Source organism: Phocoena phocoena, chromosome 3, assembly GCF_963924675.1.
Source record: "Phocoena phocoena chromosome 3, mPhoPho1.1, whole genome shotgun sequence".
In the NCBI taxonomy this organism is placed as follows: domain Eukaryota; kingdom Metazoa; phylum Chordata; class Mammalia; order Artiodactyla; family Phocoenidae; genus Phocoena; species Phocoena phocoena.
Window position 1 is genome coordinate 43,217,489 of NC_089221.1, and position 22,919 is coordinate 43,240,407.

At 36.5% G+C, this 22,919-nt stretch overlaps 1 protein-coding gene across 2 annotated transcripts in view; it reads right to left on the bottom strand.

Moving 5' to 3' along the window:
- SLC38A9 (solute carrier family 38 member 9) overlaps nt 1-22,919 on the bottom strand; it is a 100,408-nt gene that overhangs the window by 59,823 nt on the left and 17,666 nt on the right. The window contains exon 2 of one of the 2 annotated variants that reach the window (XM_065873906.1): nt 18,609-18,756. In XM_065873906.1, the coding sequence (XP_065729978.1) occupies nt 18,609-18,721 (113 nt within the window). In that variant the 5' untranslated portion in view covers nt 18,722-18,756. Of the gene's footprint in view, nt 1-18,608; nt 18,757-22,919 lie in introns of those variants that run through there. The other variant, XM_065873908.1, reaches the window with a different exon arrangement.

The window sequence follows — 22,919 nt, forward strand, 5'->3', positions numbered from 1 at the left end:
ATTCAAAATAATGAACCCACTGTACTTGTATCTACCTGCTTGGTAAAACACTATGTCTGCCAGGCAGCTTTTCAATAAAGAAGACCGAAAAGAAGTTAATCAAGCCATTGTACCTAGATATTTATTGCTACAAAAAAAATATTGGTAACTTCTGGCTTGCCGACATGTTTCTTGCTTCCTCTGATGCCTAAATAACACCCTTTTTCACAAAAACCCTGCTCTACACTCCAACTTCACTCACTGTCTCCAAAGGCTAAGCTTGTATAAGCTCTTCTCTTTCTATTATGGCTAATTAATTTATTGGTTCTCTAGTTTATTAAATATTGTTTAAGTGCCAACCAAGTATTCAGCACTGTGCTAAATGTTAAATGATGAATAGAACATAGAACCTCAAGGATCATAATCTACTGGAGGAGATACATAAGTAAGCAATTCCAATCCAGAAAGAAAAATAGAAAAAGAGAGAAAGTGCTTATGAGCAATAATGGGAGTAAGGAGATTGTGTGATGCTGGGTATGTGTACAGTACATAGAAGGGGAAACTAAACCACGTCTGGCAGACCACTGAGGAAGCTGTTGTTGAGGTGAATTCTAAGATATAAAGGAGTTAATCAGAGATGGGGAACAGGAGGAAAGAAATAGTGCTTCAAAGAATGGAAAAGCATGTAGAAAGAACCCAGAAAATGAGCACAATATATTTTTTAAAACTATAAGTAGTGAGAAGAGAAGTAGTAAGAGATGAGGTAAACCTGGGTTAGTATATGGAGGACTTCACATGCCAACAAAGACATAACCCTAAAGGGAAGAACTCTGTCTCCTTTGCTGATTCCTTCTCAAACCCCCAACCCTTAAATCTCAGAGTAACCCAGAGTTTAATCCAGACATTGTCTCTTCTCTGTCTACACTCAATCTCTTGGTGGATTTATCTAGTTACATAATTTTAAATATCATGTGTACACTGATGGCACTCAAACTATTATCTTCAGCCTGAACTCCTGATTCATGTATCAAACTGCTCTCTGCTACCTCTCCCCCACCTCACCTCTAGGACTTCATTGTTTACCACACTAACCACAGTAGTTTCCTCACCATTCCCGACACACTACAAGCATGTACCTACTTTAGGACCTTAGTTAATAATTTCAGGTATAAACAAAGGCTCTGAAGGCCTCTTCCCTAAATATTTTCATGGCTTGCTTTTTTACTTCTTTCAAGTCCTTCCTCAAGGTCCCCTTTCTCAATGAGGCATTTGGCTATCCTTGTCACCATACCTAAAATTTCAACCCCTCTTCTCTATCCTTGTCATTTCCTATGCACCATCTCTGCTTTTCTACCTTACATTTTCTCTTTAGCATTTATACTACCTAGCATAATACATACTTTTTATTTATTACTGATTACCTCCAGTAAATATAAGTTTCATGAGGGCAGGGATTTTTGTCAATTTGGCCACTACTATATTCCCAGGGGCTAGAATAGTACCTGGCATATGGTAGGAGCTCAATAAAATGTGGTGAATAAATGTATTTTGAAATAATTTTAGACTCATACAGAAGTTGAAAAAATAGTACAAAGAGCTCCCATATATACTTCACGCAGGTTCCCCCCAATGATGACATCTTATATAACCATAGTATGATCATCAAAACTTGTATTGCTTTTATAATCAGAAAAAAAGTTAATAAAAAATTATAAGGATAATGCTTTTAACTTTTCTTTAGTTTAAAAAATTTTTAAATAAATATCTGGGGGAGAAATGATAGAGGCAATAATCAAAAGTATCAAATGCTATAAAAAATGAAAAGCAGCAACCTATAAGAAAATCAATTTATTGTGGTATCCTCAAGCAAATTAAAGACTTTTTCAGGGTTAGAAAATGACTGTCAAGCGCTACCGCTAAGTCAAATGAGATGCGGACTAGTCGATGAAATGACCACTGGTAACCTGCATGTGAGCAGTTTCAGTGGAGTGGTTAGAACAAAAGCTCGTCTGGGGCTTCCCTGGTGGTGCAGTGGTTGAGAGTCCGCCTGCCAATGCAGGGGACACGGGTTCGTGCCCCGGTACGGGAAGATCCCACATGCCACTGAGCCTGCGCTCTGCAACAGGAGAGGCCACAACCGTGAGAGGCCCGCGTACCACAAAAAAAAAAAAAAAAAAAAAGTTTGTCTGAACCGGGTTCAAGAGAAAAATGTGGTATGGTGAGCACAAATAATCCTTGCAAGGAATTTTCCGTAAAAAGGAAAGAGAGCAATGAAATGGTAGCTGAAGAAGTAAGTGTAAATACTATAGGAAATATTTTAAAAGAATAAAAAATATAAAAATCACCTATAATCCCACAACCAGTAATCATTAATAACATTTTACCAACCTCAATCTCTTGGAAAAAAATAGAATGAGATACCGCTATATGTTCATCAGAATGGTGAAAATTTAACAATCTCAGTATGAAGCACTAGTAGGAGGTAGAGCAATGGAAACTCTAGTGGGAATGTAAGTTGGTATAATCCCTATGGAAAACAGTCTGGCACTATCCAGTGAAGTTGAATATACACATACACTACCGCCAAGCAAATCCACTCCCAGGTATATATCATAGAAAAGTTCTTGCATATGTATACCAGGAGACACATATATTAATGTTTATAGAAGCATTCTTTGTAAGAGCCCCACACTGGAAACATCCCATATGTTCTAAAGTAGAATGGATAAATAAACTGCAGATACTTACAGAATAAAATGCTAGAAACCACTGGCAATGAAAGTAGAGTTATATACAACTTGGATGAAAATTATAATGCTAAACAAAAGTCACAAAAGAATACATACAGTGTGATCTCATTTACATGAGATGCAAAAACAGGTAAAGCTGAATTCAGTATTTAGGGATACACAGACAATAAATTATAAAGAAAAGTAGGAAAATGATCACACAAATGTCATGAGAGTGATCACCTGTAGGGAGGAAGAGGGATGTGCTTGGTGAAGGACACATGGGGAACTTCTGAGGTGCAGCTAATTTCTAGACCTTGTTGTTGAACATATGTATCATGCACTCTTCTGTATATATGATGTATCATGTGGTAAAAAGAACTTTAAAAACAAATCTTAAAGTAACATATGCTTTCAAAATATAGTAATGAGACCAAGAGGGACTGAAAAAATCTTGTGTACCATACAGAAATTTGCTGGTTATCTTGTGGCAAAATATCTTAAAAATTTGTCAAACTTAAGTACGAATTATCTAATTTTCTTCTATAAAAAGACAACTGTTCCAAATTCGTTGACCTCTTCTATGATGACTGTGGCTATCAACAGTATGCTACATAAGTACACAGCAGGTATCAAAAGCCAAAATAGCCGCCCACATATCTAATCCATCTCCCTTCAAGGTAAAGATATTTTAACAATGACTGAGAAAGCAGCTGCTCTTAAAAGAACTCACAATATACAGAGAATATTCTGATAATGGACGTTTAAAAATGTTTCCATTGTTACATGATTTTATTGTTGACAATAATGTCTGTCACCAATAAAAACTCAAAACTGCAGTTTTATAGACATGGAATAATTGGTCGAGAAAAACAAGGACATTCCTGAAGTATTGTATTTAGCTCCCCTCCAATGGAGCTTTCAGACCAGCTAGGCAGCTCCTGCATTCTGGCCAGAAGCCACTGGGTTGTAACCGTTTTGATTTTAATCCCAGTTAACCTGGGAAGGATGATTCTATTAATTTCTCCCCTTCCCCGAGCAAAGAGATCAGCTGCTTTCTGAAGGCTCTCTCTAAATCAATGCTTTTTTTTTTTTTTGAAGCAGAAGAGAGGTCGGAGGATAGACTGGAGAGAGAACCAAGAAAGGTGAACAAAGCTACTGGCTGTTTCCAAATTAACAGTTTTAAGCCAGTAAAAACAGGAGTATTTTGGACTTTAAAAATAACATGGGATACCAGAATACACAAACTAGCACAGCAATCACTAAATGTAAGAACTGAGTTATATCAGGGAGGATAAATTTAACCAGGCAAATTTCAACAAAAACTTCCACATAATTGTAGGATGAGCAGAAATGAATTTCAAATCAGCTTGAATTACTATTGTGGCAAGGTGTTATAAGAGTCTCAAAAATAATAAAGCATATTCTATTGTTACTGTTAATATTATAAAGTGAAAGCAAAAGTTTTAATGTACTGTTAATAGATAAAATTTTAAAGTTAATTTTATCAAGATCATTACATCTTATAATTTAAAATTTTCTATGTTTATGTTTTATAATATACATATTTTATAAGTACAGAAGTACATGTATATAATTTGCAAACGAACACACATACACACACATAAATATATACAGTCCCAAAGTTTTAGGTTGTTATTATTTGTTTAACTGATGAGGATGATATGAAAAAAGTAAATGTTAATAAACACCTGGTTGAAGGTTATGGGTTCTTTATTTTAGAATTCTAAGCTGTTACTAAGCCATGAGTAGACATCTTCATTAATGACATACGGACAAAGAACTTGACCTGAATATTAATTCTCAGGCCTAATTAAACTATATGTTTAATTAAATGCAGATTCTGCTAAGAATGAAGTTAAAAATTCTTTCAATGCAATTCATGCTTTCAAATTTTGGTTTTTAAAAACACATAAATTGTTTTAATTCTACTGTCCTGAAAACAAACAATCTCTTCTTTCATGGTTACAAAATGATCAGTAACAGAAATACAAGGGTTTTTTTGTTTGTTTTGTTTTTAGTATCAGCACTGGAATGAGGCTAAAAGAATTATATAAACATCAGGAACTTTCAACAAAGTTAAGATGCTAGAAGCACCTGTAAGTAAATACAAACATAACAGTTCTTTAGCTTTTCACTAGGTTGATATAAAACAATAACAACACCAGCATCACCACATCCTACCTTCTATCTAGAAAAAGCAGTTCCAATGGAACATACTGACTGACATTCCACAAAGGAAGATTAACAATACTTAATTATAAATTATAATTAAGATATACTTAATTATATGCTTAGTTATAAATAATTATATTAACTATAAACAAATAAATTACAGAGACACTGTAAGCTTCAACCTGTAACGTCATGCCAACTATTATTCTCCTTGTTACACAAATCTACCAAAAGAATTTCTGGAAAAGAAATGAAATTTCTAGTTTCAAAACCTAGTTTTTCCCCATTAAAAAGAAAAGAAAAAAAAAAGCAGGGAAGAAAATTGCCAGGCCAGCATTTTAACTAAAATTTCCTCAAAAACTTGAAACGTGGGCTTCCCTGGTGGCGCAGTGGTTGAGAGTCTGCCTGCTGATGCAGGGGACATGGGTTCGTGCCCCGGTCCGGGAAGATCCCACATGCCGTGGAGTGGCTGGGCCCATGAGCCATGGCCACTAAGCCTGCGCATCCAGAGCCTGTGCTCCACAACGGGAGACGCCACAACAGTGAGAGGCCCGTGTACCACAAAAAAAAAAAAACACCAAAAAAACTTGAAACATAATGAAAGAAGGTAAATATTTCATTAAGTATATATATTAAGATAAATCTTATTTTTAATATATACATGTGATTCTTCGGATGAACACTAAAATTGCTTTCTTCATTCTGTTATCTAGAAATTGAAAACACAAAAACAAAAATTCATCTACTCTTTAAACAGACTACCAAAGAAAAGGAGCCTCTTTCTTATTCTTCTTCCATAACTTAAGAAAGGGATACTACTTATCACGCCTTAGAAGTCTTTATCATGGCTCCCAAGAAAGGTAAATGGGCTAAGAGAACTTCTGCTTTGCCACTGGAAAGACAGCAACAAATCGTCTACACAAACTGGCCTTTCAGGTGACCATGGCTGTATTTTCAACCCAGACAGCAAACACTGTAGTAGTCTGACCAGAATCCATTGTTGGTTGTATGACATGTTACTCCGCAAACCAATCCCAAAATAACAGAATAGACTGATAAAGGCAAGTGTCCAAAGTGAAACCTGCTGCCAACTGGCTCTTACCAACTTTTACATATAGGAAAGTTTTATAAACAAAATATAAGATGTTTTAGTAAAAAAGAAAATAAACAGTGCTAGAAAGGGGATTTTGAAACAGGAACTTTCACATATTGTTGGTAGGAGTATAACGTGGTACAACCTTTCTAGAAAACAATTTGGCTATATATATCAAGAACCTTAATTGTGCTTTACATCCTTTTATTCTAATAATTATACTTTTGACAGTCTATCAGAAGGAATCAAAATATGGTTTAAATACAATATGTAGAAAGCTGCTAATCAAAGCACCATTTAAAATAATTAAAATTGTAAACAGCTTAATAAAACATTAAGTGGTTAAACATTGTTAAATTATGATATATTTAAATAATACATATTTATCTAAAATGATATTCAGAAAGAATATGGAAAATTGCTTACAGCTTTGTGGGACATTTCAGTGATTCTTAAGAATAATTTTTATTGTAAAACTTTTTACTATTCCTTGAAACCTGGTACTTACCCCTTATTTATCACTCCTAGCTTCAGTCACTATCTCTACAGTTTATGGCAGTTAAAATCCTTGGATGACCTTGCCAAAGAACTCTAGGCTTGCTGCAAGGGCATGAGGTTCAGGGGGAGGCTGGAGGTTGTTTTGTTGTCCAAAACACTACTTTGATTAGAACAACTTCATTAAAAGCAACTGTGAGGGTGGAGTGAAATTAAGGTGAGTGGGCCTCACTTTTTTAACCTCTCTAAAAGGAAGGCAAGAGGTATCCTAGGGGTCACAGCAGTAGAAGTACCAGTCCCTATGGCTGCTTACACCTGAGTCCAGAGTCTCTCCTTGCAGACTAGAGGTTGGTAGTGAAGGACAGATAGGACAAATCTGGTCCATGGCCTGTTTTCATAAATAAAGTTTTATTGGAACACAGCAAGGCCCGTGTGATTATGTGTTATCTATGGCTGCTTTCACCCCACAATGGCAAATTTGAGTCCATATGCCCACAAAGCATATTTACTATCTGGCTCTTTACAGAAAAAAAAGTTTGCTGACTCCTGCCCTAGACCACTGAATGTTCTTACACAGAGCGATGCCTGCACTGAAACCCCCAAAGCACCTAGCCATCAGTACCACAGATGACCTCATTCTACTCCTGGCTGGGCTTAGCCATACTCTACAGCACAGTTACTCGCTGGGATATGATCCCATGGGTTCTTTGTAATGCTGGATCAGGATGAGTTAAATCAGTATTTTTTTCCTAATAAAAATTGAGTACTGAGTTAAAAAGAAAAAAATATATATGTGTGTGCGTTTGTACATATACATAACATGTCAAATATTTATAACCCCTCATCATAGTGATCCCTGTCCTTTTTTTTTGCTGTGTCTATCTCCTTCCCCAAAGTGTCTGGCACCAAAAAAGAGCTTAGTGAATGTTTACTGACAAAAGGAAGGAATACAAGAACAAAAGGAAGGGAGGAAGGAAGTAGAGAGGGAAGGAGAGAAGCAGAGAACAAGAGAAACAGGTAGGCAGGCAGGCTGGCAACTTGGGAATAGCTTACCGAAGTACCAACAGCACTCAACAGAAATTTAAACTGAAAAAGTAGCACATTAAATTGTATATAGTATATAAGCTCATAAAATACCATAGAAAAGGATAGAAAAAATATACTAAAATGTTTTAACAACACTTGCCTCTATGTGATGGGAATATATTTCTTTATGCTTTTTTTTCCAGAATATTCTCTATACAAGAACAAAACAAAATAACAAAACAAAACATCCCCTAAGTAGAGAAAAAAGATAATTTGTATCATCCTATAGAAGCACAGGTGATTTAAACATTGTTTCTAATAAAATGGGTTTTTCATTTTGTATATACTATTTTTATCCTAAATTATAGGAATGCTTTATTTTCTGAATAACTATTTTCTCATTATAAAAGTAGTACATTGTTTTTGTATGAGGATAATATAGAAGTTATAGAAGAAAATAAAAACCACCCATTAGAAATAATCAGTTAACATTCTAGTATATTTTCAAATGAGTGTAGACCCACATACGTGCACACAGGTGCACACACACACAAAATTAGTTTTACTTGTTTTTGAACTTTACATAAAGTGGAATCACACAATATGTATTTTTCTGTCTAGCTTCTTTTGCCATCATTATCTTTCTGAGATTCATCCATATTCTTGCATGCAGCTGTAGACTGTTATAGCTGTGTAATATTCCATTACATGAAAATACAATTTATTTAACCATTCCTGGTTGGTGGGTATCTGGGTTGTTTCCAGTTTGGCACTCCTATGAATAACTCATAATCTATATTTTTGTACATGGCTTTTGGTGAAATATGCACACATTTCTACTGATTATAAACAGAGTATCTCAATGTTAACAGATAATTACAAACTCTTTTCCAAAGTGATTATGCTAATTTACACTTACGCTAGTACTGCATAATCATTCCCATTGTTCTACATCCTTGCCTTGATTTGTTTTCATCATTGATTGATTTCTTACCTTAGGTTACTGTTTTTTGTTTTTTAGTTTTTAGTTTCAGATTTTCCATTATTTTTTTATTCAATAAATATTTTCCACGAATTTGGTTCTTTTTTACATTTCTAGCCAGTGGCAAAATTCTCAACCTTATTTCAATTTCCCTGAACATATTAAACATAGTCTTTAAAAAGTCTGTTTCTGGGACTTCCCTGGTGGCACAGTGGTTAAGACTCCATGCTCCCAACGCAGGGGGCCTGGGTTTGATCCCTGGCTGGGGAACTAGATCCCACATGCGTGCCGCAACTAAGACCCGGTGCAACCAAATAAATAAATAAAAAAAAAAAAAAAAAGTCTGTTTCTGATAACTCCATTGTCTGGATCATCTGTCTATTGTGTATCAAGTCTCTTAATTTCTAATCATGTTGTCTCATCTTCTCTTATGCCTAGCTATTTTTGATTAAGTACCTGGCATAATACTTAATAAAATTCTAGTATACAGAAAACAGTATAAGTAAGTTGAAGCCTAGAATAATATTATTTTCTTTAGAAAGGGTTTACATTTGCTTTTGGGAGCCAATTTGAGACACTTAGCAGTCCTAGATTACCTTAATCCAGTTTTAGGGATTGAGATGAGTTAAAGTTGAGCTACAGTCCCTGAAAGAAGGCCATTCTATTTCCAGTTCACTCATATTTCTAGGCTTATAGACCTTAGGGCTTCCAACCTAAAGCTTGCATGGGGCCTACCTACTATTAGTGAACCCTGGATTCCAGTTTTTCTCCCTCTAGCCTTGTAAAGGTATTGAAAGCTGTCAATTTAATAGTCATTCAGCTAATAAACTGGAATTGGCAGATACCCTTGAGGAAATGCTGGACTCCCCTCTCTTCGTTTTCTCCTTCTTCTTCATCTAGACCCCATTATTCTTCATTGTTTTATCAGTTCTCCCATGTCTTTAGGCAGATTAAAAAAATTTTTTTCCGTCAGTTTTTCCAGTTATTCTCAGCAAGATGGTTGGTCCAAATTCCTTAATCTGCCCTTGTTGTAAGCAGAAATCCCCCATGCCCTCTTTAATTAAAAAAAAAATTAAGATATTAATTCACATACCATAAGATTTACCCACTTAAAATGTACGATTCAATAGTTTTTAGAACATTTATGGAGTTGTGCCTCCATCACCATAATCAATTTTTGTTTTTCTCTTTTTTTTTTGGCTTTGCCATGAGGCATACAGGATCTTAGTTCTCTGACCAGGGATCGAACCCATGCCCCATGCAGTGGAAGCAGGGAGTCTTAACCATTGGACCGCCAGGGAAGTCCCACCATAAGCAACTTGAGAACACTTTCATCACCCCCAAAAAAATCCTGGACTCCATTAACCCCTCTCTCCAGCCCCTGGCAGCCATTAATCTGCTTTTGGTCTCTATAACTTTACCTAATTTAAATAGTTTGTATAAATTGAATCATACAATATGTGTCTTTTGTTGTGTGGCCTCTTTCACATAGCATGGTTTCAAGGTTCATACATGTTGTAGCATATATTGATATTTTAATTCTTTTTTACAGTCAAATAATATTCTGTTGTATGGATATATCACATTTGGTTTATACATATATCAACTAAAGGACATTTGGATTGTTTCCACTTTTGGCTATTATAAATGTTATGGACATTTCTTTATATTTGTGTGGACATATGTTTTCAATTCTCTTGGGTATATACCTAGGGGTGGAATTGTTAGGTCAAATGATAATTCTATATTTACATTTTTAAGAATTATCAAACTGTTTTTCAGAAGTGGCTATACCAAAAAAAAAAAAAAAAGTGGCTATACCAGTTGCAAAAGGAGTCACGGGTATGAAATGAATAGTATGGGGAATACAGTCAGTGTAATATCTTTGTATGGTGACAGATTGTAACCAAACTTATCGTGGTGGTCATTTTAAAATGTACAGAAATATCAAATCACTATGTTGTGTAATGGGAACTAACATAGTGTTGTATGTCAATTATACTTCAAAACCAAACAAATTGATAGAAAAAGAGACTGGATTTGTGGTTACCAGAGGCAGGGTGAGGGTGGGGAATGCATGAAGGCAGTGAAAAGCTACAAACTTTCAGTTACAAGATAAATAACTACTAGTGATGTAATGTACAACATGATAAATATAGTTAACATTTCTGTGTTACAGATGAAAGTTGTTAAGAGAGTAAATCCTAAGAGTTCTCATCATAAGGAAAAAATATTTTTCTATTTTTTAAAGTTTGTATCTATATGAGATGGTGGATGTACACTAAACTTATTGTGATAATCATTTCATAATGTATGTCACTCAAATCATTATGGTGTATACCTTACACTTATACAATGCTGGATGTCAGTTATATCTCAAAAAACTGGAAGGAAAAGAGAGTGGCCATACTACGTTTCAATCCCACTAGCAACATTTAAGGACCATGCCCTCTTTTTAAGCAATTATTTTTAACACCCAAATTTACTAGCCTTAATAAAATAGACCAATTATTCCTCAATAAAGCTGAAATAAATAAAATAGAAAATATTCATAAAAATAGGGACTTCGCTGGTGGCTCAGCGCTTAAGAATCTGCCTGCCAATGCAGGGGACACAAGTTTGAGCCTGGTCCGGGAAGATCCCACATGCCATAAAGCATAAAGCCATAAGCCCATGCACCACAACTACTGAGCCTGCGCTCTAGAGCCCGTGAGCCACAACTACTGAGCCTGTGTGCCGCAACTACTAAAGCCCACGCGCCTATAGCCCATGCTCTGCAACAAGAGAAGCCACCACAATGAGAAGCCTGCACCCCCGCTCCCCACAACTAGAGAAAGCCCGTGTGCTGCAACGAAGATCCAACGCAGCCAAAAATAAATAAATAAATAAATAAATTTATAAGAAAAATAATAAAAAATAAAAATAATTCTCTAACTATAATAAAGGAGAAACAAAATAAAATATAATAAATTAACATAAATTTTAATATGTAAGTTGTAGGGCATAACAACAAAGAATGAACACCAATGCCTACATCAATTTATAATGAATAAGACAGGATTTAAGAGAAGATTCAGCTATTCTACAGAAGAGGTATAAGAAAATAAAAAATCAGAGGTATTGGTAGATATAAAAACTCGTGTTAGAATAAACAAGTCATATATGAATTTGAGGAAATGCAAATTTCAATTTGATGAAATTCAAATTCAAATACGAGATATGAATTGTTGGAATTCAAATTCAAATTTGAGAGAAATAACCTTAATTGAAGTAGTGAGAACATGCCAAGATAAATTATAAACTAACTGAAATAGAAAAAATGAGGAAGTGTGATGCTGTTGCAATGAATCAGGATTTTAAATTAAGTATAGCACCAAAGTAATTTTCTATGTTACTGTATAGAAAACATATTTCCTCACTTAAAATGTTGAGGCATTCACTTCTCTCTTAATATTTAAAAGATCTTGGAAACCATACCTTGTGACAAAGGACTACAGAACAGATTGCAAGAAGAAATCTTAAAAAAAGAAGCCAGAGAAAAAAATGTAATAGCCTTTTGGAGACAATTTCAGACTAAGACTAAAAAATAATAGGCAAGCCAAAGATACATAATCTCAGTATGTTATTTTTACATCAGTTCCTTATCTTTGGGTTACAGTCATCCATTAGGCTTTTAACAAGATCCATAAATTTCATGTGCTTCCATAATTTTAAAACACTTGATTTTAAGTCTTTGTTAAAAGGAGCTTCCATTTTCTTATTGTACATTTGCAATTGGTTTCATTGCTTTTGCAGTAATAGTATAATTACTTGTGAAAGGAAAATCCAAATGGAGTTGGTATTGCTGAGAGCTCTCTAAAATGGAGCCGGGAAGCCATTAAGGAATTGTGACTTACGCATGTCTCAGCCTGGATGGAGTGTGACCTTTTGACCTTACAAGCAAGTCATCCAGAACATATGCCAGAAACTCAAGATACTTATTGGATCCTTACCTTAAAATAACTAGTGACAGTCTATCTACCTGTAGGACCCCATCCTAAAACAACTTGTGATTCCTTAAGGATAAATCACAATCCTTCCCAGGCAATTTTTAACAACCTCATGGCTTTTTGTCTTTATAAGCCCCTGACTCTTTCTCTTCCTCAGAACACTCTTTCAGGATTACCCAAATCTGTGTCTCCCGAATTGTAATTTTAAGACCCCCCCAATAAACTCTTTTCTTATTTGCAGCCCCCTGCATTATTTTTTTTTGGTTTACACACTAAAAGCCTTTTCAACTATATACTTGGAGATGTTATAATACTGAGTAGACAGAGAAAGATGCTAGCCCAACTCTTCATACCCTTTCCTCCCAACAAAACACACTTGATTGGTGCTAATGAGCACTGGTCAAACTCATTAGGCTCCCTCTTTCTTCAGGCTTGTCCAAATAATGTCAATGAGGGAGGAAGAAAGGGAAGAAAATAAAGCATTAGTTTAGAGGCAACGAAGGAAACAGCAAAATCAGACAGACCAGAGAGAATAAGGAAAGAAATGGAAGCAACTCAGGCAAGCAGATATGGATACAAAAGGATAGTTAAGCAAACAAAAACATCTGGAAAGAGAGACAGAAGTAAAAGAACCTATGAACTTGAGAAAATAAAAAGGTTCTGATGGGACTAGAAATAAGATCCCATTCTAACAAAGTCCATAGTTAGATTTATTTATTTATTTATTTAAATTAATTAATTTATTCTTGGCTGCATAGGGTCTTTGTTGCTGTGCGCAGGCTTTCTCTAGTTGTGGCGAGAAGGGGCTACTCTTCGTTGCAGTGCGCTGGCTTTTCTCACTGCAGTGGCCTCTCCCGCTGCAGAGCATCGGCTCTAGGCACATGGGCTTCAGTAGTTGTGGCACGCAGGCTCTAGAGCGCAGGCTCAGTAGTTGTGGCACACGGGCTCAGTTGCTCCACGGCATGTGGGATCTTCCCGGACCAGGGCTCGAACCCGTGTCCCCTGCATTGGCAGGAGGATTCTTAACCAGTGCACCACCAGCGAAGTCCCTTTAGTTAGATTTAAAGCATCTCTGAATCCATGGCCAGGGTTGCTCTCTTCAAGCATTTAGCAAAAAGAGTTCCACTGGAGAAAAATAATGGTGGAGAGTGGGGAGAAGAGACGTTAGAGAAGTGGACTAAAAAGGGAGAGAAAAGAGGAGAGGGAAGAGAGTAGGGAGAAAAGGAGGAAGGAGAGGGAAGGGTACAAAAGTTGTAATACAATCAGCAAGTTGGTATCAGCTCCATGGCACTGATAAATGGTTAAGGGCCCTGGTCCTGTCTATTTAACATAGATGGCAAGTTCCTCAAAATGCAATTTATGCAGCTCTGGAAACCAGTCCTCCTGGGAAAACTACTTTTCTAGATCTGTATAAATCCCCAACTATGAAACTACCAAGCCTCAATAATCACTGTTATTGGTCCAGGTCACAATAGATAAACTCTTCACTTTGTTATGCACCCCCCGACCCAGGACCACAAATACCAAAAAGAATCTATTCAGCCTGCTATTCAGCGATAATATTACTGACAGATGAAAGTGAGAGAGGCCAGTTTACAGATGTGTAGACAAGTAGACACTCTAAAAAAAAAAAAAATAGGGGCCATAAGCATGCTTAGTATGTTTGAAGGGCACCCGGAACGGCCTATTTTCAATGTCTACCTCTACCCCACTGGCTTACCAGAGTACTTGAAATGTTATCAATTAGAAAAATCTAACCTTTAGGTTAGGCTTTTATTTATTTGTTTAATTTATTTATTTTTGTCTGTGTTGGGTCTTCGTTGCTGCGTGTGGGCTTTCTCTAGTTGTAGTGAGAGGGGGCTACTCTTCATTGTGGTGCACGGGCTTCTCATTGCAGTGGCTTCTCTTGTTGCAGAGAACAGGCTCTAGGCACGTGGGCTTCAGTACTTGTGGTGTGTGGGCTCAGTAGTTGTGGCTCACGGTCTCTAGAGCACAGGCTTAGTAGCTGTGATGCACGGGCTTAGCTGCTCTGCGGCATGTGGGATCTTCCCGGACCAGGGCTCGAACCCGTGTCCTCTTCATTGGCAGGCGGATTCTTAACCACTGTGCCACCAGGGAAGCCCTAGGTTAGGCTTTTATATTCTAGGATTCTCCTTATTAAAATGCAAACAGCCATGGAAAAGTAATAGAGTAGGTCTTTGACACATCAGATTGCCATCATAACACCTAAACAGACAAGAAAGCCCTGCACGAATAGGACAGATAAGCACTAGTGAATAAGGGGAGGAAGAAAAAGTATAACTTACAAAGCACTGTCTAGAGGAAATTTTTGAGTGAATTCCCTGAGAAAAACTGGGCACATAGAGAGGAGCAAGAAAGCCCTAGGTCCTAGGAAAAAAGGAAGAGGAAACAGAGTTTGAGAAAATGGAAAAAGGGAAGTGCAAAGCCAAATTAACCACTTCACAATTTGGTTTCAGGCTGGCTGGAGTGGTCAACTCCCAAAGGTCATAATCCCAGAGTAGCAGCAAAGCATGAAGCAATCCCGAATACCAGGTCTAATATTTGGTTACCAGAAAGTCTGGGAAAAGCAGGAAAACAATCTCTAAGACCAGTGATTGCCAATGGAATATTATCAAATACAGTATAGCAGATTTCTAAACCTTCCTGTCCTGCCACCCACATTCCTCACTCCACCCCAAACCAGGTAAAAAAAACTAATAGGGGAGGGGAGGGGAGGAGAGGGGAGGGGAGCGGAGGCATGCAGAGGGAAAAGTGGATTTGTACAGTTTGCAAAAGGCCCCCAAATAATCCAAATAATTATGACATGTATCATTCCTCTACAGTGACAAGCTCCTTCTTCCACCTAAGTCTAATTAAACCCCAGGTCCAACAAAATGATAAGCAGGTCCAGCACATTATCTTTTAGGCCAAAGCAGTTCTTAAAATTCTTATATTTGAACCAAAACATGATTTTGACTGCCACCTAGTGGAAGAGATAAAGTCAACCACAAACTAAACTGAGGATAAGCAATCTAAAATTATCAAATGTTGTTCTTTATATTCTAACAGCCTAAGACAGTTTCCAAAAGTGTGGTTATATGTAAGATGATTTTAGGTAGCACAAGGATAAACACTATTTTAACTACTTGGTATTTACTGCAATGCATATTAGAAAAAAGTATAAACAATACTTCATTTCACGAATACATGAAGATGAGGCTAAATTAACCCTAATTTTTCAACGTTAATAAATTTAAAAAATATTAAATTATAATATTACACAGGTGGTACTGGGATATCACCAAAGTCATAAGGTGACTCTAAAATGACTGAAGTTTTGGAAATAGTTGTCTAAGTTGGTTCTTCTAATTGAAGACACTTTTCCCTCACTGTGTCTGAGATTTATGTACATAAAGTGAAATAACAATGTTTTAAGGTACTCCTGTTTTTTTCTCATCAAATAAGTTTCTGAAATTATTTCACAAGCAAATTAGCATTCAATACTGCTAAACCCCTATAAATATTTGCCTTCCTTAAAACATGCTTACCTAGATAGTTATCCTGATTGAAAATAGTTGATTCCCTCTTATTTTGACAAGTTTCATTATAGAAAATATATTTCCATTTAACCTACACGGTTAAACAAATTCTCAGAGAACTGTTTGAACTCCTGCCAACCTACTGCAGTGGAATACACTTTAATGACCTATGTTCTATTGTCACAGTGGTCAATTATTTATCATAGAATTTAGAGGTTTCAAGAAACTCCTGAGCATTTAATCAGCATTCATTAGTCCTTGTATTCACGGGTATTGGAACATATAAGCGAAAATTACAAGATTCACTTCATTATCTTCTGATGGCCACCTTAAATGACAAAGATAAATTTCTCATGTGATAAATTTCACACTGCTCTAGCTGCAAAAAAGACTAAAAAATTAAGTATCTGGAAAATGGAAATGGGATTATCAAGACTAGCTTAAACCAATCCTCTTTCATCTCCTGGATTGGAAACTACTTCGACCCTTAACACAGTTAGGCTTCAGCTGGCGAAGAGGTGGGGTTGATGAATAGTTGGGCATTTCCTAAATAGTAATCTGCCACACGTCCCACCTCAAGCACTCAGTTTCCTTCTGAGGAGGCAACCACTCGTACAGTTTCCCATTTATTCCCCCAGAGTCATTTATACATAATTGCATAATATATAACTTGTTAATGTTGTTTTTACCCAAATGGTAGTATACTATATACACTGCTCTGCACTTCACTTTTTTCATTTAACAAAATAAGTTGAAGACTTGTTCCATTTTGATATGTAATAAAGCCACTTCCTTCTTTACAATGGGTGAAAAATATTCCATTGTATCAATGTGCCATAATTTATTTATCCAGTCCTATAAGAAAAGACATTTTAGTTGTTTTCAAACTTTTGCTATTATAAAAAATAGTGCATTAAACAACCTTGTGCATATATTATTTGACATTGCAAATTAATGCTTAGAAATGAAATTGTTGGGCCATGTAAACTTTGGAATTGGTTGCTGGCATGTTTTTTGGTGAAGGGCAGATCACATTAATTTTATGGATTAAAATTTAAAGAGCATGACATTTTATTTTAGAGTCTTCCCTACTGAGACCAGTATATGCCTTTTTGTTACATGTCTTATTAATTCTAATATGCACATTTAATCATTTCTAAAATATGGATGCATCTCATAATTCAGGACATCTTTTAATCACTGTCAGCCAGGTGGCAGTCATGAAAGTAATTATTTCTGGTGGCACGACAGGTAACTGTCACCTGTGATCGTTTCAGTCATCAAACCATTTAGGAACCATTTAAGGAAGAAATGTGAGCCACAGTGTTTAGAAAGCTTTCTGTGACACCTTCTGGTAAGATCAGGAAAGTGCAAGCATCAAAACTAAAAAGTGTCAGTGACTAGGAAGAAAATTCTTTCAAGAAATGTTACACTATCAATGTTCTCAGTGATACTAAGGACAATTTTGTGTGGGCAGGAAAAAAAACACTGATTTTGATGACTGCAAGTCAAAAAGTGATTCAGAAGAATTAGACTCTATATGCGAAGAATCAGATTTGTAATATCTTAACCGATATATTTTGTTTATATTTTTATAATTACAAGAGTTCTTCTAGTAAACATCAAAATAAAATTCTAAGTCCAAAGAAATTGTTGTATCAGAGGTATGGGTAGCAGTTTATGTATTATGTTAAAAACAACAACAAAAACAATAGGGACTTCCCTGGCGGCGCAGTGGTTAAGACTCTGCACTCCCAATGCAGGGGGCCCGGGTTCGATCCCTGGTCAGGGAACTAGATCCCACATGCATGCCGCAACTAAGAGTCTGAATGCCACAACTAAGGAGCCCAGCTGCCACAACAAACACATGGCGAAACCAAATAAATAATAAATAAATAAATAGTTTAAAAAAAAGCAGCACAACTTATAATCAGCATCTCAGATTTGAAGAAATACTCTACATGTTATTTTAGGTCTCTCAGTAGTATTTTAAAGTTTCTCTCATATAGATTTTGCACATCCTTAAGGCTATTCCTATGTATTTTATCTTTTTCTTCATTATATTTTCTCATCAGAATGCTATTTATTTTTGCCTGTTTTGTAAACAACCACGTTACTGAATTGTCTTATTATTTATAATAATTTTTCAGTGGATTCTTTTGGGTTTTCCAGGTATGCAATGAAATAAATTTTAAACTCTACTTATCTTCAACTATCTGCTGGAATTTAAGCTCAATGAAGGTAAGGATTACGTATTACTTTTACTGTTCTATGCCCAGCACCTCTCATATTACCTTGCACAAATCAGATAATCAATATATATTTGTTAAATGAGTTATATGCATCTTACTTCATAAACCTTCCCAACCACCCCTGACAGACAAGTGGAGTTTAGTATAAAAAGTCAGATATAAGTGAGAAAAGAGTATTTATATTTATTCTCTACCACATACAAACATACAGATCCTGTAAGAAACTGGATATTTTATAATCAAAGTTATATATATTTGGTTATAATTAGTTCTTATTAATAATTAAAAACCTTAATTATAAAATAAATATTTTATTTTAAACACTTACCTTTTGGATCTTATATCTGATGAATCAAACTGGATATTCATAGGTCCAGGATTTATTTCATTATCTACCTCAGGGATGAGAAGATGGCTAGAATCACTATCCATATTTGCCATTTTTTCTTAGACTCTAAGCACTGAAGAAGTCAGTCCTATAATAAATCAGAAAAGAGAAACAATTTAAAGTTTAATTTAAAAAATATTTTATTATTAATAGGTAATATATTTGCATGCATAAGAAATTGAAAAAACACAGGAATTTGCTGAAGATATCTTAATGAGCTACATGCCTAAAATATTTATATTATCAGAAACCTGTTAAGTTGAAATGGAGTTACTGCTTATTTTTCAGCTTAGTAAAAAAGAAGCAGGGCAATCCATTTCCAGTAATAAAATAGATTAGGCTACTTGGACTCATTTTCCTGCAGAAAACAACTAAAAATACTGGATAAAATATTATTATTATTATTTTAAATCAGAGATCTCATACGTTCATTTTATTTTATTTTTTTTTTGTCTGTGAAATATATTAAAACTTTGCTGATGACAGCTGGAAATCAAAACATTAAAACTTTTTTTTTTTTTTTTTTGCGGTACGCGGGCCTCTCACTGTTGTGGCCTCTCCCGTTGCGGAGCACAGGCTCCGGACGTGCAGGCTCAGCGGCCATGGCTCACGGGCCCAGCCACTCCACGGCATGTGGGATCTTCCCGGACCGGGGCACGAACCCGCGTCCCCTGCATCGGCAGGCAGACTCTCAACCACTGCGCCACCAGGGAAGCCCAAAACTTTTAACATAATAAAATAGCTGTGTTTGTGAAGATCTTTTAAAAGTTTCCTAAACCAATAAGAGAGAAAAATTAAAAAGTAGTGAATATAATACAAATTAAACATCAATTGAAAATAGGAGTCAGTGTGTTAAAAAAAAAAATTAAGAGGTTGGTCAGGTATAAAGGAAGTCATCTTAAATTTTTAATACTGTTACAGTATGTACAGCACAGCTGAGGTAGGGTGATGGACAATATGACCTCTTGAAGCCCTTTACAATCTTTTTGTTGTTGTTATTTTTTTTTAATTTAATTTATTTTTTTATACAGCAGGTTGGATACAATATTTTTTTTTTTAATTTTTGAAAAGCACCTTTTAGTAAGGAAAAGCAGGCCATTTGCAGGTGAATTTAAGGAACCTAGAAAGTAAGTAGCTCAAAGACGTTGCTTCTGCTCTGAGGGTATTTGCTGTGCCAGGAGAAACTGGGCTGAGGTTTTCAAGACCTTGTGAAGTATTAAGAAAATAGAAGACAAAACCCAAGATTCACCCAAAGTAAGGAACGACTGTAGTAAGAAATCATCTCCTCTCCCTACTTCCCATACAGCTGGGACTACAAAGAACTTTACCATCAGATTAGGAGTTAAGAAGTAAAAGTGCCTCACTCCCTCACAAAGGAATAACAAACAAGTTTTCTTGACAATGACTACAGCCTGTATATATGTGTGTGTGTGTGTGTATGTGTGTGTGTGTGTGTGTGTGTGTGCGTGCTTGAGGGAAATATTATATACCACAAACTGCACCTCATGTGGATTTGCAAGGTGATCAAAGAACACTTAAACCTGTGAATATAATTTCAGGTTACTTGCTTGGTAGAGCTTATAGGCAATTGGCCAAAGCAAATGTAAATCTTTTCTATGAGGATACAGAAAAGATTGATCCTAGGCCTCAAAAGACTTGCGAACAATCTTTCAAGAACAATGAACAGTACATAGTCAAAAATAACCTAGCATATAAAGAAACAAAGTACTATTAGTGAGAACCAGAAGAAATAGCAGAAGCAGATCCACAAAGGCTTCAACTATAGGGATATCAGAATAAGATTATAAAATAATTATGCTTCCTATGTTTAAACAAATAAAGGAAAAAGTGGACATTTTCAAAAAGTAACAGCATATTTGAAAAGGACCAGAATGAATGTTTAGGCCTAAATAAATAAAAAAAAAGAAAAAATATAGTAACACAAAATGTAATAGCCAAAATTTAAAACTCAATGGATGCATTTTAAAGTTGAAGAGAGGGCGTTGGCAACATGGTAGAATAAGAAGCTACCTTTATCTTTCCCCTTCAACCAGTAAACCAGTAAAACATCCACAACACAACAAAGGTGACTCTGCCCAACATACTAGGATGCTGGAGAATCCCACACATCTGTACATCTACAAGTGAGTGGACTGGAACGCACAGAGGAGGGGAACTGAGGGAGGGAGAAACCAAGGGAAGAGCAAAGGCAGTGCCTGTAATCCTACCCCTCTGGCTACAGCAGCTGAGACCGCAGCCCCAGAGTACTGGGTAGCAGCAGGGGAGGCAGGGCACATGACTCCTGCCTCAACAGCCCCCATGGCCACAGAGGCAGAGACGTAGAACCTTACAACACTGAAAACAGCAAAGGTGCCCATGCAATCCTGGCTCTTCTTCCCTTTCGTCTCCCTCCCCCCCTGCAGTGTCAGAGTCTGTGACTCAGGAGATCCTGGATGCGAAGGACGAGTCCACCGTCCTGGCTGATGATGCCAGTGACAGTAGCAGAAGCAATGCGCCAACAACCCTGGAGGCACAAGAAGCAATAATGAGGACCCAGGGTAATGCCACTAACAGAGGTGATGGACGATGGAGAGTAAGGGCTCAAATATAACCAGAGTTGGCTCAGGTAAGAAAAACCAAAAGATTGTGCTATAGCACCACCTACTGGAAAGAAAAAGAAAGGCCTCAATTTCTAATCTGTTTAACTCATTATAATCAAGCAAAAATGTAAAAAAAAAAAAAAAAGTGCCTGTGGAGAAACAGCTTAAATGTGCCTACGGAGAAACAGCTCAAGTGTGCCTGCAGAGAAACAGCTCATCAGGCACCATGAACCACAGTAACAGTGCACTACAAAAAGAAAATGACAATTCTCCAGAAACCAAACATAAAGTCATGCAATATTGTGATCTAATTGATAGAGAATTCAAAATAGCTGTTATGAAGACACTCGACAAGCTACAAGTTTTCTTGTAGAAAGGCAGTTTCAATGAGCTCAGGAATAAAATTAATGAACAGAAGTAACAAAGAGATTGAAACTAAAAAAGACCTAAACGGAAATTCTAGAGCTGAAGAATTCAATAAATGAGATGAAGAATGAATTAGAAAGCAATGGAAATAGAGCAGACCAAATGGAAGAGAGAATTGGCAAGCTTGAAGACAGAAATCTAGAAATGATACAAGAGCAAGGAGAAATAAGATTTTTTTTTTTTAATGAGGAAATTCTACAAGAGCTATCCGATTCTTTTAGGAAGGGCAACATTAGGGTAGTGGGTATCCCAGAAGAGAGAAGGGAACAGAGTTTACTTAAAGAAATAATAGCTGAGAACTTCCCAAACCTGGGGAAGGAATTGGATATACAAATCTATGAAGCTAAGAGAACACCTAATTACCTCAATGCAAAGAGACACATTATATTAAAATCATCAAAAGTCAATACAGGGCTTCCCTGGTGATGCAGTGGTTGAGAGTCCGCCGGCCGATGCAGGGGACACGGGTTCGTGCCCCGGTCCGGGAAGATCCCACATGCCGTGGAGCGGCTGGGCCCGTGAGCCATGGCCGCTGAGCCTGCGCGTCCGGAGCCTGTGCTCCGCAACGAGAGAGGCCACAACAGTGAGAGGCCCGCGTACCGCAAACAAACAAACAAAACAAAACAAAACAAAAGTCAATACAAGGAAAAAATTTTAAGGGCAGCCAGGGGAAAAAGGATGATAACCTACAAAGGAACCCCCATTTTACTGTCAGCAGATTTCTCACCAGAAACTCTACAGGCCAGGAGGGAGTGGGATTATATTCTCAAAATACCATGAAAGATAAAAACTTTCACCCAAGAATACCCTATCCAGCAAAGTTTTCATTCAGATATGAAGGAGAAATAAAGACTTCCCCAGATAAACAAAAGCTGAGGGAGTTCATCAACACTAGACCTGTCTTACAAGAAATGTTGAAAGGAGCTGTTTTACCGGAAACTAAAAGGCAAAAGTACACAGCATTTTGAGTAAAGTGATAAATAGATGAAATCAGAAAATTGCAACTCTTTATTAGAATAGGTTTGTAAACACTTTATTATAGTGTAAAGGTAAAGGGGGGGAATAGAAAAAAATTTCAATTTGGTAACAAACTCACAATATAAAAAGGGATAGTTTGAGACAACAAAAACACAAAAGGGGAAGAGGAAAAGGACAGAATCCATATAGGTAAATGTAGCTAAGATGCTATCAGCAGGGACCTCCCTGGTGGCAGAGTGGTTAAGAA